This window comes from Phoenix dactylifera, chromosome 8, assembly GCF_051530095.1.
Source record: "Phoenix dactylifera cultivar Ajwa chromosome 8, Ajwa_hap1_PhDact_Kaust_v1.1, whole genome shotgun sequence".
NCBI classification, from domain to species: domain Eukaryota; kingdom Viridiplantae; phylum Streptophyta; class Magnoliopsida; order Arecales; family Arecaceae; genus Phoenix; species Phoenix dactylifera.
Genome location: NC_143197.1, coordinates 13,055,120 through 13,072,028, shown reverse-complemented (window position 1 = coordinate 13,072,028; position 16,909 = coordinate 13,055,120). Strand labels below are relative to the sequence as shown.

Below are 16,909 nucleotides of genomic sequence, written 5' to 3'. Positions count from 1 at the left end.
GGATCCATCGATCAGGAGCATTTAGAAATTAATCCCTAATGACACATGCCTCAAATTCTCAACTCCTTGAGAATATGTGCCAACCTATTAATTTCTTAGACGATTCATGAACACATACAAACATGAATGAAAAACAAATTACCCAATCTTATTTATTAATAAGAGTCAAATTACAAATTTATGTCCCGGATTACAAATATGCATCAGCCACATTGGCTTCTAGGGCATACTTTTAACACAATGTGCCAACGTATAACCTCTAGTGGTAGGATATCGATATACCAATATATAATCTCCCACTGACAAGATATTGATGTGCCAATAGATAACCCCTACTAGCAGGCTATCGATGTGCCAATGTATAACTCCAACTACTAGTGCATCAATATACCAGTGCATAACCCTCATTGGTAGGGTATCGTTACATAGTCTAGCTGCAAATCTAAATCCATTTCGAAGCAAAACCCTTTTTCTCAAAGCATATTTACGTTCTATCAAAAATCATAGAATATGCTAGAAAGAGGTATATACAATAATAAAATACCATAAATCAAGTTCATAAATCAAGAATAATTCGATTAAAAAATATTTATAATTTGCTGATAAATATAGAAAAAGAGTTACATTACCTACCTTACAACCACAATCTGATTTCAGGTCCTATTAATTTCAAAAGTTCCGCATAAAGCCTAATATTCAAAAATTATATTTTCTATTAAAATTTTATCATGATTATTCTAAAAAATAAAAATCCTAAATTTCAACACTTTCATAGAGCCGACCAAGCAGAAGTGTCCAACATCCTAGTCGGTTTGATCCGAGTGAAACTCGACTAATCATGTTCGGACTAGGATATAGGTGGTTTAATAAAAATCGGAGGCGACCAAATGTAGCGATGTCTGGTAAGGGCTAGGGTGGGGATTGACATACTGCCTGACGACCATGAATCAAGGCACTTCCTCCGAGCCAACCAAAAGCCAATAGAGACATCCTTATTGGTCCAACAATTCTAGAGAGAGTAGAGAGACAATCTAGGTAGAGAGAGAAATAAGAGAGAGAAAGGAGGGAAAGAGAGAGAATAAGTTTTTCTCTCTCTAACCAAGAAAGAGGAAGGAAAGAGGTGGCTGCGAGTAGTGCCCGAGGTCAAGGGACCCACGACCGACCAACAGAAGGTTGACGACGACGACAGGCGGCCGATGGTGATGATATTGGGAACCCGCCTATGCCGCTGATATTTCAAAACAAAAATCAGATTGCAGCGGAATCGGCATAAGCGGGATCGACGTTCATCGCATGAACGCTGTTTCTAGACCGTTCGTAGTTAGATAAGAATTAATACTTTTAAAACCTTTAGGGAGATCAAATCTTCACCTTGTGCGGGTAGATGATCACCGCAAACTGAAGCTCGTGGTTTTAGGTTGAGGGTTCGTTTGAAGCCGTTCAAACGTCCGGCCTCTACGGGTATCCACACGAAGCAGAGGACCTGATCAAAGATCTCTTGTCTTCCCGGGGTGCTAGCTCCCTTGCAAAGACTTCTTTTGATGGCTGATCTCCTCTCTTTCTTTCAACTCTTGAATATGCTTGAGAGGAGGAAGAAGAAGGATGAAGAAGAGGATGAAGAAGAATCCCCATGCAGCCTTCTTTTCTTCCTTGCGTTGGATGAAGGAAGGGAAGGGGAGGAGGCCGCCAACACTTGGATCTTCTTCTTCCCTTGCTTGCGGCTGAAACAAGGAGAGGGAGAGGGTGGCCACGGCACAAGAGGGAGAGGCTTCAATGCATCTAGGGCGCCGGCCTCATAAGCCCTTTTATAGCCATCAAGGGCTCCTCCAAAGTAGGAGCCCTAGATGACTTTCCAAAGAGGGGGCGCCGGCCCCCTCTCTTGTGCCGCACCAAGTGATCAAGGGGAGGGGCTTGCGCCCCTCCCTCTTGGTAAACCCTAGTCCACATTAGGGTTCGCATTGCCCTAATGTGGTCAAGCCCTAATCCTATTAGGGCTTAGCCCAAGGATGAACCAATGGATCCAATCTAGGTAAGTCCTAATCCAATTAGTACTTGAATCAATTTTGACTCAATTGAACTCTTCAATCCTAATCCAATTAGGAGTCTTATTGATTCATTAGATTAATAATTAATTGTGACTTAAGAAACCCTAATCCATATTAGGATGTATTTAATTTTAGTCCTAATCCAATTAGGACTCAATTTGAATCCGAAGTCCTAATCCAATTGGGACTTCTAGGAATTCTATTCTAAGTAGGAATTCATATTGAATTCAAAATCCTATTCTAAGTAGGATTGTGGGAATCCTAATCCAAGTAGGAATCCCAGTCCTACTCCAACTAGGATTCCCAGTCCTAATCCAATTAGGACTCTAGGAATCCTACTCGAAGTAGGACTCTTGTTTCAAGTTCAATTAATTAATTCCCTTTGTTCCTTCTTCAACTGAATATCAATCGAATTGATTATTTGTGATTCCTAATCACTATTCAACCATCAGATCGGTCAATACTTCTAGTGTGTGTGACCCCATAGGTTCTACTCTGACTGGTAGTGAGATATATTGTGATCTCTATCACAATATCATTGAAGACTCCTTTCAATGGGTTGGAACGATTCCAACTCAACTCATTAGGGTTTATCGATCATCAAGATAATCCCTATGAGTCCCACCATCCACCAGTGACACCTAGCAGCATGTAGTGGCTACCCAGCAGAATAGAATGGTGAACCTCTAGGTGCAGTTAATATGTGATACAGTCCTACTATCGTGGATCCCTACAGGACGGAGGTCATGGACAACTCGTCAAACCCCATCGTCTGTCATATGTGAAGATTTATTCGACTTAAGTTCGAGAGTGGAAAACTCTTTCTCCACTGTGCATACTGCCCCGGCCGAGGTCTTACGAACTCAGTCTTATAAATCACATAGGATCTCTCCTTATCTATCAAGGTCGATAGATTCCTTATAGGTGCATACCCTACTCCTACAGTGAACTTACTGCAGCCAATCTACACTGCATGGACCCATATGACTAAAGACCATGTATGTGTGCAGTCAAACTACAATAACCTCACTGTGAGTAGCCGAAGCACCGCAGGTCAAAGGACCAGTCACACTACTGCAACATCAAGCAAGTCACTGACGAGTGGATAGACATCCAAGTGACTTCTTGTATTGGTCACGCTCAGTACCCTTGTTCTTAACAAGCACCTGCACTATTACTTCAGTGTCGCCACACTGTGGACTCGAGTCTCGTCCATCCTTAAGGAAAGTAATCTGTGCACTGATCTCATCGGATTGATCACCGTCCTCGTGATGATCCATCGATCAGGAGCATTTAGAAATTAATCACCAATGATGCATGGCTCAAATTCTTAACTCTTAAGAATATGCATCATCATCTTATTAATTGTTGGACGATTCATAGACACATTAACAATATGAATGAAAAAGATGCCTTTTATTTATTTAATAATAATAAAGTCAAATACAAATTATGTCCTAATGTGTCAGCCAAAAATTGGCTTCTAGGGCATACATCTAACAGATAAGCGGCTGGAGTTCTGACCATAGCTTTCAGCCACCACGAGGGATTGGAGGTAGACCTTGGCGACAAGTACCAGCAGTAGGAACAACTGAAATTGAGAAGAAATATGGGTTGATTGATCAAAACAGGAGAAACAAGGTTGTCCCCCTTTTCGGCCAAAATTCGGCAATCACGTGCTGATATCGGGGCTCCAAAGAGTTTAGAAGAAAGAGAGGCGAAGTAAATTAAAGATGGCTAGGTCCTTGCTTGGTTTTCGACAATATTTGGCTGCGGCAACGGTGGTGACATGGTCAATATTCGGAAGAAATTGAAGCAAAATCCTACGACTAATGGGGCTGGTTCTCCAATGGGGGTGGAAGGGAGGAGCTCTAAATAGAGCTCAGCTGCGACCGAAATTTGACTCGAAGTTGGATTCCGTTCGATGAACTTGAGAGGAAGAAAACTTCCATCGGAAATCTCTTCCCTCCTCGCATATGCACGGCGCGCGCGCACACACATATATATAATAAATCTAATCATTTTATAGTAATTTTATGATATCCAGTATTTGGGCCCAATCTATTTGATCGGCAAGAGTATTTGGCTCGGATATTTGGCTTTACAAGATTAGATTTGTTATTTAGATAGCCTTGCAAGTCTTTGTCATCCGCCTTATAGGCATACAATATTTGTCATGCTCTTATTTCGAGATGTGATAGTTGTCCGACCGGTGACGGCTATCCAACTGATCAAACTTCATATTTGAAATCAATTACAAGTCAAAGCTAGATTACTGATCTCTAATTAATAGGCGGGAGGTTGAGCTATAGACCAGCAACAAGGCTTAGCCAATTGAGCACAACATGATTCACTGACTCTGAAAGCATGCCCATCAATTGCCATTCCCTCCATTACTCATTCAAAATACTGTCTAAACCCTACATTCCCCAACGGCTAATAAAATCATCAGCTACACCCTTCCCTCCCTCACCTACAACCCTTGCTCCCCTCACCCAGCCCCCCTCATCCCTCCCCTCCAAATCGCAGCCTGAAAATCCCAATCCCACGGTGCCCAGTCCTCTCGTCTGCACAAAATGCAAAACGCCCAACCTCCCCTCGCTCCCCCTCCCCTGTTCCAGTACTCCACCGTCACAACTAGTAAGATGAATAACACACACCGTTCTAATAATTTTTTCCGAGAATCACAGCTGTCCAATTAAGAAACCTCCGTTATTTGGTGGGTGGAATAGTGTAACGTAAAACATTCCTGCGGGGTAGCAGAAGCGGGATCCGAACGACGTGTTGTCATTTGTCTCCCTTTTCGCCCAGGAGGAGCTTGCTCTCTCGCCCTCCTGAATCCCCTTTTAGAAAGAGATCGGAAGCCAAACACTCGCCCCTCTCGCTCTCCCCCCTCCCTCCTTTCCCTTCGATTTCTTCCTGTTCCTCCAATCGTTTCTTCGATTTGGATCGATTCAATTCCTGGGAGCGCTCAGAACCCTAGTTTTTTGGGGTGATGGAGCTGGTCGGGAGGGCGGTGAGGAAGAGATTTCCGGGGTTTGGGATCTTTGAGGGAGTGGTCGAGTCCTATGATCCGTCGGTAGGCTACTTCAAGGTGGTATACGAGGATGGGGACTCGGAGGAGGTCGACTTTGGGGAGATCGCCTTGATGCTGACGGAGATGGGGGAATCGTCGCCGCTGCCGCAGGGGCCGGCCCGGCGGAGTAATCGAGGGCGGAGGCCCAAGAAACGGCGCCGGAGCGAGCCGGATCGGGCGGCGCGTGGGGGTTCCGGTGGCGGAGCGGAGGATGAGCTTCTGAGAGGTAAGGTTATGGGTAAGGGTTTGGTTGGGGAGGGTGGAAACGTAGTAGAGGTGGGTGGGGTTTCCGTGGAAAATGGTGGGATTTCTGATGGGGTTGTGAAGGAAAATGGTGTTTTGGTAGTTGGTGGAGCAGCCCATGTGAATGGGGATTGTTCAAATGGGGACATAAGGGAGATTGGTTCACTTCAGGTTTTCGAAGGAACTCCCAAAATGGAGAAATTGGAGGAGAAGGATGGTTTTGATGGTACTGATGGCTCTGAGATGAAGAGCAAAGCATTGGTGGCGCATCCAGTGGAAACAACCCATTTAGAAGGTTGTAAAGATACCCCAGTGGAGGAACTTTTGTTGAAAGATTGCAATTCTGATTATGTGTCTTCGGAAAGTCAAGGAGGGGGTAGCGCCTATAAGGTAGATGAGGATGAGCAGGGCCCAAAGAAAAGGCAAAGGCTATCTGAGAAACCCAAGTCCCCTCCAGAGATGCCTTTGAGGAGGAGTGCTCGTAGAGCAAGTGCTGCTCTGTTATCGCCGGTGGATTCTGTTCCCCATCAGGTGGAGACGAATGTTCTGGCTTCTGAGAATGCCGTGTTTAATAGAAAAGATTATGGCTTGATTGCTGAGGATTCCAAGCTGGAGCTTCCTCCATCTTCAAATGATGTGAATTTAGATGGGCTATCCATTCTTGATATCTTCTCTGTTTATACTTGTTTAAGGTCCTTCAGTAGGTTGCTTTTTTTGAGTCCATTTCACCTTGAAGCTTTTGTGGCAGCGTTGAGATGCAAATTTGTTAATAGTTTGATTGATTCCATACATCTTTCTCTCTTGCAAGCCTTGAAACAGCATTTGGAGTTTCTTTCTGAAGAAGGATCAAGGTCAGCTGCTGATTGTCTCAGGTACCTCTCATACACTATTCTATGAGTTCCTTCCTTTTAAATGGATCATTTTGTTGTTTAATCTTTTAAAAATTGCTGTCTGCTCACGTATCTTTGTAGGAATCTAAATTGGGAGCTGTTAGACTTAATTACATGGCCTGTATATCTTGCTGAATACTTACTAGTTCATTGTCCATCCGTGAGGTGTGACTTTAAGCTTACACATTTGAAACTTTTGAACATGGAGTACTACAAACAGCCAGCTGGGGTAAAGCTTGAGGTACTTCGTTGCCTGTGTGATGATGTCAATGAAGTTGAAATGATAAGATCGGAACTTAATGCAAGGAGGATGATAGAAATTGAACCTAATCCGGATGTTTTTAATAGCATGAACATTGTAAGGAAAAAGAATTATTTGTCCACGAATGGTTTGGCAAACTTGTCTTCGGCTCAAGAGGAATTTGAAGAAACTGCGGACGGAAATAGCGATGAATGTCGCCTCTGTAAGATGGATGGTAGCTTAATTTGCTGTGATGGTTGTCCTGCTGCTTTTCATTCTAGGTGCGTGGGAGTGGCCAAAGATCTTTTGCCTGAAGGCGACTGGTATTGTCCAGAGTGCTTGATTGAGAAAGGAGATGGATTGGTAAATTTGTCAAAGTCTTGCCAGGGAGCAGAGATTTTGGGTATAGATCCACATGGGCGCCTATATTTCAGATGTTGTGGCTATCTTTTGGTGTACGTCGTTATGCAAATCTTGCACAGTAGTTTCTGCTCTACTTATCTCTTGCTGAACTGTCTTTTTTTATACAAATTTAACTTTAGCTTCTTAAAAAAAAGTCTGCATTTGCATACTATAACTGATAGAATTTTATTCTTCTGGGGCACAATTTGGAATATAGAGGTCTGAAACTGATCTTAAATTCTGTTGTTGACCAAAGGACCAAAGTACAGTGACGCTTAAACAGAACTTGCTTTTCTTTTTTGTATATAGGAAGGGAGAATCCATAAATTTTCACAGAGAGTAGAAATGGTGAAAATTATCTTATAGGGAAAGATTATCTCATAGGAATCTAGAAGACTCGAACAATTTTAGTTAGTTATCCAAGGATCTGGGCTTCATATATGTTGCTGTGAGTAGGTGGCTAGGGTGCTCTATAACATTCCTGTTGGCAAGTTTGATGTATTTGGTTTTGTAACTACCTATATAATACCTTTTTATCAGGAATTGGTCATAACTTGTTTTGAGAAAATTATGATTATTATGTTAGGAGTATGCCAGTCTTTACAGTTTCATGATTGAGCTGTGTCGTACTGGGAAGAGAAAGCATGCTTTTTATGGACCATTAGGTTTTTCGCAGAAGAAAGATGACGGAATGATTTAACCCCCATCTGATATATTTTGAAGCCCAAAACAAAGAGGGAACAAGTAAAAACGAGTAAAGTTTTTATTGCTCTTTGAACCCCACTTGCATATTGTATTTTTTTTGAGAAATAAATTCCATTGGGTTGGTGACCTTGAGTGATCTAGTAGTCATTATGAAAAGTCCCTTTTTTAGATACAAAGTTCTACAGGGCTCATTCATCATTGAAAATCTGGATCTGGTTTAATGTAGAGTGGGTGAATGCATTATATGTAGCTAATCAATTTCTTGCTTAATGAATCTTATAGAACCTAATATTCAAAAAATTACTTGAGTAAATATGGTTTTGAATTATTGAGATCAATTTCATTAATCCTTATGAGTTGTGATTTTACTCGAATTAATCTTTTACGATATCATCATAGAATTTGATTTTTAGAACATTTTCTTTGTTTTCATCTGTTTTCTTGCTTTTTTGCCTGTATGCCTTAATGACATTTTTTCACCACTCTATTGAATTTTTACTTTTCTTACAATGTCATCATAGAATTTGATTTTTAGAACATTTTCTTTGTTTTCATCTGTTTTCTTGCTTTTTTGCCTGTATGCCTTAATGACATTTTCTTACCACTCTATTGAATTTTTACTTTTCTGCGGAGCAATATAGGCTTTTTTTGTAAAGCTAGAGTCTTTTACCAATGCATATTTCTTTCTGCTATTTTCCCCTTTTCTCTTTTAATTTGTAAGTTCTTGGAAATTATATGGAATTGTGTTGAAGAATAATAATATGATGAATGCAAAATTTGACTATATTTCTTGAACAATGCTTAATATAACAGTTGTTGATTAATTCATGTAAGACCAAGGTACGCCATACCGTACTGAACCAGGCAGTGCGGGGTGTACCGTACCATGCCAGGTCGGTACCATTATGCGGCACGGGGGCATAATAATACTTAGTACGCCGAACCGGCCTCCATATGGGATGTAGTAATATAGTAACAGAGTAGCATCGGTACGGGGCCCGATACTAAGTCGGCGTACCTTGTGTAAGACTTTATTGTTGATCTAATATGTTTAGGAATCGTGTCTTTTTCATGTAACCAATAACCACGAAGACTTCACCTAAGTATCTAAGATTTGATTCATATTATGGAAGATTTTATTTTTTTTAATAGAAAGGGAAGGAAATCCACCTCTACTATAATTACGAAAGCTCAAATACTTGGTGATGCATCACCCAAGGCTCAAACCAAAACCCCTGGTTGCTAAACAGAGGGGCATGACCTCTAGGCTCCTGCAATATAAGATTTAATTTCTGATGTAATATGTTTGCAGATCATGCCTTTGTTCATGTAAACAATAATCATGATGTTTTCACCCAAGTAATTAAGGTTGGCTTAAAGAATGAATCCTTCTTTTCCAATCATTGTTATCAAGGTCTTCCGTATTTGCCAATTGCTGCTACCTATATTGTGCTTTGACATAGTAAATGATAATTTTATGTAATTTGCCTATCGATTTCAATGCTCAGTAGGAAAGTTTTTCAACTTTAATTACAGACTCATTGTGCATGGCTAGTTCTATATTTAAAGGTTGCCTGGTACTGAAATCTGCTCCAGTGTCTAAGCAACATTGCATGTGAGAGACATTCTTTCACTTTATGATGTAGTAATCATGTGTTCATATTAATCAACTTAAATTTATTTAGTTATTAAGGCATCTGAATGATTGTTATCTATTTTATATCATTTTTTTACAGGATTTTGCCACATGTGTCATTAATGATCTTTTCATGAGTCAGATATCTCTGAATGAATTTTATCTGTCCTTGTTAGATAGTTTTCTTATCTGATTGGTATGTGAGCCATCTTTTTTGGCTTTGTATTACCAAGTTTTTTTTATTAATGGTGGACTTGCAGGTCTGATTCATGTGATACAGTTGCCCCATCTCATTATTATAACAAAAATGATTTGGTGGCTGTTATCAGATTGTTGAAATCATCTCATGCTTCTTATAGTGCAATTGTGGATGCAATATCCTCATATTGGAAAGTTACTGTAAATGCCTCTAATTCCAGCAATCATGGCCACGAGATTCCTAATGTGCATGAAGTCTTGGATGCTAGTGTGCACTCTGAACACTTGACACTCTCAAAGCAAGAGGTTTCCTTTGATGGCATTATTGAAAAGGCACCGAAGGATTATTCTGCTTCACCTGGATGCTCTGAACCTAATCGTCTTAGTACTTCAGATTTAAGACAGTTGAATTTGATGGACTCTCGTCAGTCTGCAGAAATAAACCAGCCATTTGCACATTCTGAATCTGCAGATGAAATGGCCGATGCTGCCACCTGTGATCCAATTTCCCGGCAAATTTACAATGATTGTTCTAGGAATGAAAATGTTCCTGATAAAGAATTTATTTCTGTGAATCCTGTGGAGTTATCTGTTGATAATGAAAAATATGTGGAACTCCCTGGTTGGGGGGTTGGTACATCATTGATAACTGACCGATGGAAAGGTGCAGATTCTCGGCTGCAATCTGATCCTGGTTGTTACATGAACTATTATACTTTTGGTCGAATAGCTTTCTCTGTTGCTCAAGAGCTAATGCATAAATCATCTGAGAGTGGCAATAAGGAGTCTAAGAAGCCTGTTGAGGATATGATGTCACAACAACTAAAGGCAATCTCTAAGAAATCAATCAGATTTTGTTGGTGCACTAACCAGAAGCTATCATTGGATGCACAGAAAGAAAAATGTGGTTGGTGTCATTCCTGCAAAACTTTGAATGGTAGTAATTGTTTATTTAAAATTATGGATGACAAGCATCTTGAAAGTTCTAAGCCCCGGATAGTTGGCCTTCGTTCTGAAAAGAAAAAGAAAAGTCACATTCTTTCTGCTATGCATCATATTTTGTCGATTGAAGACCGCTTGCGTTGCTTTTTATCTGGTCCATGGGAGAAACCACATTACAGTAACCTCTGGCGCAAGGCTGTTCTGAAGGCATCGGATGTTGCATCACTAAAACACCTGCTTCTTACTGTAAGTGATTGCTTAATCTATTAAGGAGCTGACTGTTGTGCTGTTTCTGTTTGTTGTTACTTAATATATTAGAAATATAATTAATGAAACTCCTGTGCTGCAGTTAGAATCAAATTTGCGTCGTGTTGCACTTTCAGCAGAATGGCTGAAACCAGTGGATTCTGTTGAAATAGTTGGTTCAGCATCTCATGTAGTGACTGGTTCAGTGCTTATGTCTTCAAATAATGGTAGCAGTAGAAAACAGAGCAAAAAATCCCTATCAGTTTCTGAGAGTGTTCGTGACCCTGCTGCTGGAAGTGTTTTTTGGTGGAGGGGTGGAAGACTGTCCCGGCAAGTTTTTCACTGGAAGATATTGCCTCGATCTTTGGCTTCCAAGGGTGGTCGCCAAGGTTAGGATGTTCTTAATTGTTTTGATATTTTGCAGTGATTCTTATGTATGACCAAATGAAGAAAACATGCTAAACATCTTTTGAAATTGCAGCTGGATGTAAGAAAATTCCAAATATGTTATATCCTGATGGTTCAGAGTTTGCCAGGAGAAGCAAATTTGTTGCCTGGCGAGCTGCTGTTGAGATGTCACAGAGTGTTGCACAGCTCATTTTTCAGGTAAGAACCACTTGTATAAATGCAGGAGTCAAGGAGTAATTATTTAAGTAGAAATGTTGTATAAGTTGGATATTTCAGCAGTTCTTACTATTTCCTTTAATGTGTTTTCAGATTAAAGAATTTGATTCAAATATTAGGTGGACTGAACTTTCAAACAGTCAGCTTTTCCCACAATTGACTAATGAATCCAAGAAATTAGCAAGGCTATTCAAGAAGGTGATGATCCGCAGAAAGTGTATTGAGGGAACAAATGTGAAATATCTACTTGATTTTGGCAAGAGAGAGTGTGTTCCTCCTGTTGTTGCCAGACATGGGGTTATGTTTGAAGAACCCAATAGTGAAAGAAAGAAATATTGGTTGAATGAAATTCATGTTCCTCTAAACCTTCTGAAGTCTTTTGAAGAGAAAAAAATTGCTCGCTTACTTAAAAAGGCAAATTCTGGACTGCTTTCCGATAAGGTAAATAACTGCCACATGAAGAAGCGCAAAAGATCGAAAGGACTTTCTCACCTAATATTGAAAGCAGAAAAATTAGAGAGCCAAGTTTGTGGGTACTGTAACAAAGATGTACTGATTAGGTATGACATCATATACATGCACTCACATTTTTTTTATGACTTTTTTTTAAATCTCATATATACCTGCAGTCATTAACAGCATATATTATTGTCCATATGATGTGATCCTGTTATGAGTCTAATTTGCATTTTTGGTTAGTACATATTTGATGCTGTCAAGCTCTAGCCATAAAATTAGAATATTTAGCATTCGTTTCTATTATGATGCACATAATATGCTATTTGGTTTTGGAAGTAACGGTTTGGTAACTTTGTATTTGGTGGGATGTTTTGTAGGAAGCATATATTTAGGTTGTACATTAGGTTGCATAGAGAAGAAACTCAGAGATGTAGTTTCAAAGCTGTAGCTTGTAGATTTACATAAGGCGCTTGATGGTACCTTTTTAATAGTATTTGAAAAATGATTCACTTATTAACTTCATAATAGCTAAATGATATGCACAAACTCAATATGTGATTTCACCTATGCAATTTGTATTATATTAGGTTTTGTAGATTGGTCTTACAATTGAATCTGTAAAAATGAATCTCATATTAAGTTTAGTTCTGAAAAGAAAGTTCATATCCGAGATAACTTCCTAGTTATTTTTTAAAAGGTTGAATGGGAAGGATTTGTAAGAATAAGACCAAGATCAACAAGGAACTGAATCCAAGATCATAAGTTCTTGTATGGCAGAAAGGGCAAAACATGAAATTGGAAGCCCAAAGTAGCTAACTTACAAAAGACAAGCAAGTATAGAGAAAGTGGAGGAACATGTACTGGAGAATTGGTTAAGATATTTATATAAGGGGCAATGACTTCATGCTACTAGATATATTTAGAGGTGGCAATTTATGACTTGACCCATCAACCAGATCCGCGAACGATTTGCTTTAAGCATATTCGGTTTTGACGTAAATGGGTTTGGGTTATGATGGGTCAACTCGTCTAGACCCGATTATTAAATGGGTTGGGTTCAAGTTTAGACCCTTGACCCGCTTAACCCTTTTTGACCTATTTAATAATTGGCTCAGCTCATGTTAATCCATTTAAGACTTGTTTAACCCATTTAAAATCTACTTAACCTATTTCTGTCTTCTTTAACCTGGCATGCTTAACCTGTTTAACATGTTTAAATCCTTTTAATCCATTAAAAACCCACGCAAATTGTTTAACCCGTTTAATCTGACTCAACCTGTTTAGTAAACGGGTTATGTAGGTTGTGTCAGGTTTACTTGTTTAATAGACTGGTCATGTTCAGATTTGAATTTTTGATCTGTTTAATAAACGGGTCGAGTTCGAGCTGACAAATTTTTGACTTGTCCCGACCAGATTACCATCCCTAGATAGAGTAAGGGATCCTATTCACGTGTGAATCATGCAAGCAAATGGCATGGAGAGCTTGTAGTGTGGAGCCTTGAACTTCAGTTCCTGAAGGTTAAGGGGTGCAAGAGGTATCATTCACAACAGAAGTTGCATCACAAGAACAGTTAATGTGGTGCACGCAAGAGGTGGAGTCTTGAGTGTTCTTAGCAATTATCTCAGTGACATGGCAAAGTTTTTCTTGGACCTTTTTTTTTGGACGAACTTCTTGATATGCTTGAGTATTTATGTTTAGTTCACTAAAAGATAGATGAGGAAGAACCTCTAGATCTTAGATAAGGTTAGAAATATTACTGATGTGCATAGCCTTGGTATCTAGATAATACTGAAAGTCTGCATCATGGAAGTAGGTATTCTTAATAATTAACTTGAACATTTAGAAACTCAATGAGATGAGGTGGTCCTAATGAAACAACTAGCATTAGACTACCTGCAAAAAGGCACATTTGCAAGTCTTAAATGGTGGAATTTATTTCTTCTTAATAGTGTTAAGCTGAAGTGGAACAATAGCATAAAATATGTTGATTATCTCAAATAATATTGAGAGAGACATATGCTGGATCATTTTGGTTTTACCTGGGCATTTGAGCTCCAGATTAAAGTTCCAATTCATGCTGAATTGTTAGTTTATTTCTCATGATTGGTTAAATTTGATGTAGAAAACTGTTTTCCTGTTGCTAAGTTCTAAAACAAGTGTTTAAGGGTGAAGAGTAATGAAACTGAAGCTATCTTAGCTGCCTTGGTTCCAATGGTCCCAGGGATTTTCTAAAATGAAGTGAGAAGTCTTTTTTGGTTCTAGCTTGCACTTCTTTTGCTTTCTTCAATTTCTAAATCATTTAATTTTTGATAAATTCCAAGCAATGCTTCCAATGATTATGCACATCAAGCTCTTCTATGTTACTAAATTCATGCATATATTCATGCACAGAAATATAAATGCATACACATAACTTATTTCAAAAGTATCATTTCCTTACTGTTATGCTACATATTGGTTTCTTCCTTTTTTAATACAAATGATAACTTGTGTTTCAATTTTGTTACACAGAGAAGCTGTGAGCTGCGAAATTTGTGAAGGTATGTACTCTGAACATTGTTCAGATTTTGATTTCTTAGCATTTCATGTGAAGAGCCTTTTTGTTTCTGTTGTTGTTGCTGATGTTTTTACTTATTATTATGAATTGATCATGTTACTTCACAACTTGATCAAATGGTAGACTGTGATGCTTAACACCTTTAAAAGCCTGAAATCTATGCGGCAGTTATTAACTCTTTTATAGGTTATAAAATTTCTATTTAATGATTAATGGTGGTCATGGAATCAAGCAAAAGGTTACGATGACATATCTGTGTCCGGCATTTCTATCAGGAGGTGTAGTTAAACTAATTATGTGCTACCCAGCTACTTCATGGGGATGATTGTGCTGTTTATCCTTCAGTACTAATGGAAAATTTGATTTGAATTCGCTGCATATATATGTCTATATGTTCTTATTCTTCAGGAAGGTCGAATTGGAAGTGTCTAATAAATTTTGGTGGTTCATTTTTCATGGAAATGAGGTTTTTGCTATGTTGCTCATCATACTGAAAAGGAATGGAGATAATGGCTGGAATAGGAGTGGTGTATAACAAAGCATGGCAGTTATGAATTTGATGTTTGTAGATGGGACTGATTTGAAAAGCCTTGACCATCTTAAAGATGCTAAAAGATAGAAAATCTTAAATCTTTATTGATATATATGTTGCTCATGGGCATCAGTTTGCTGTATTATATTTATGATTTTGTTATCTAGTACCTTTTCATGGAAGAATAATGGAGGTATTGGCTGGACTGGGATAATGAGCAGGTCATTCAAGGTCATGACACCTTAGCTTTCAGATTTCTTTGGATTGCTTAAATTATAAGTCTGATGAGATATATCCTTCTTCTAATGTGAGATTAGAAGAGGAAGGTTTTATTTGGGCAAAAGAAAGACTTCTTTATTTACTTATGGTGAAAACATAAGGATCATGGAATTGAGGTTCCAAATGTAGGGCTTTGTCACTTTGCTATCAAAAGCAGTTGGAAAATGCTTCTAGAGTGTTGATCAACTATGATGCAACATTTAATCAGTTTTAAACATTCAACATCCAACTTGGTATGGTTAATATAAATTTTTAGAACTAGATGAAGATATGACAAGCCAAAACAGAGGTGGAAGGATAGAACCAGTCCAAGCTCTGGTTTTAACCTACTCTTAGTAGGAAGTGAAACAGGCTTGAACTGGTTTCTATTATATTCCAACAAAAACACAAATCTGGTGCACTTTTGACTTCTTTATTTACAACCTCCGACATCTAGGACGCTTTATCTATGGATTAAGCTTACATGCTAATATAATAGATGCAGATTGAGATACATACATGTAAATATTGGGTGTACAGTTTGCAGCTTATCAGCTTGAATATATACTCCAGCGTTGGCTGTATGTAAGTTCAAATGTGGTTTGTTTGCTGTTTCTTTTGGTTTCCTTTTACCTGTTAAATCATGTTATGTTTAAGGTATATCCATAACCTTTAGCTGCAACATATGGTGTCCGATCATGGTGACTGATGTCCACAATAGATTCTTAATCTTGTAAAAGTAGCTAGGCAACTTAATGAGTGAAACAAGTTCAAAGAAAAATACAAGGACGATTGCAAACTGGGCTAGGGTTGTCATAGGCTCTTGTCCAGGCACTTAAACCAGACCAGTTCCTACTTCTTTAATTTCTTTTTTTTTCCTTCGCCATAGCCCAATTATGCTGCTTTCTTTTTTCCCTCGGTCCCCTTCTTCTAGACCCAACCCAGTGTTGCAGCTGGTATTTTCCCCTCTTCTTCCACTGGTCAGTTTAGCCATGTTTTTTCCAAGGTTTTAAGTTTTGGACGCAAACCTATCTGGAGTTTGAGACTGAAAATTTCTGTTTTGGTCAATTTCAGTCAGTTCGCTTGGTTTTGAAGTTTCGACTGAAACTGACTAAGGTCTCGTTTGGTAGAGCTATTGATAGTAGAGCTTTTGGAAGTAGAGCTTTTATAAAAAGTTATTTGATGTTTGGTAACTACATTTCTAAAGTGCCGTGGAACTTTAATATGTGTTTGGTAAACAAATTGAGAAAGTATTTTTGGTATGACAAAATGACGATAAAGGATATTGCATAGTATTATACAACAGACCATAATAAAATATAATATGTTTTAATACATAAATATATGATATAGTATAATATGACTGTAATGTAATATAACATTATTATAATATATTAATATAATATTGTATACTATAGCATAATAATATAACATAATTTGATATTATATAATATACATATCAATGTATTATGATAAATGCAATATAATTTTATATTTATTGTTTAATACAATAATAAATATATAAAATATTATAATTATTATCATTATATATTAATATTTTAATATTTTTAGCAACTAATTTTTGGTTTACTTTTTTTTTTTTGTTGGGACTCCTACAGATTTTTATAATATAAAGGGACATTTTTTGTAATAATAATATTTTATCATGGATATTTGGTCCAAAAAGAAAAAAAATATAAATTAAAATAGCTTTTCGACGTATGCTAAAAGTACTTTCCAAAGAAGCTCCATTTTGGAGCTTCTTCCAAGAAGCTGTTTTAGCTTTCTGCAAAGCTAAAATAACTTTTCGATTATTTTACCAAACACCTTTATTCTATCCAAAAGTACTTTTGG

General features: G+C 38.2%; 1 protein-coding gene across 3 annotated transcripts in view; it reads left to right on the top strand.

The window, feature by feature from the left end:
• Nucleotides 1-4,812: 4,812 nt before the first annotated feature.
• Nucleotides 4,813-16,909, top strand: part of LOC103705599 (PHD-finger and DNA binding domain-containing protein) — a 30,249-nt gene continuing 18,152 nt past the window's right edge. For 2 of the 3 annotated variants that reach the window (XM_008789371.6, XM_008789370.6), the window contains exons 1-7: nt 4,813-6,236; nt 6,336-6,950; nt 9,499-10,624; nt 10,728-11,013; nt 11,106-11,230; nt 11,342-11,808; nt 14,220-14,248. In XM_008789371.6, the coding sequence (XP_008787593.4) occupies nt 5,041-6,236; nt 6,336-6,950; nt 9,499-10,624; nt 10,728-11,013; nt 11,106-11,230; nt 11,342-11,808; nt 14,220-14,248 (3,844 nt within the window). In that variant the 5' untranslated portion in view covers nt 4,813-5,040. The remainder of the gene's footprint in view (nt 6,237-6,335; nt 6,951-9,498; nt 10,625-10,727; nt 11,014-11,105; nt 11,231-11,341; nt 11,809-14,219; nt 14,249-16,909) is intronic. The other variant, XM_088702847.2, reaches the window with a different exon arrangement.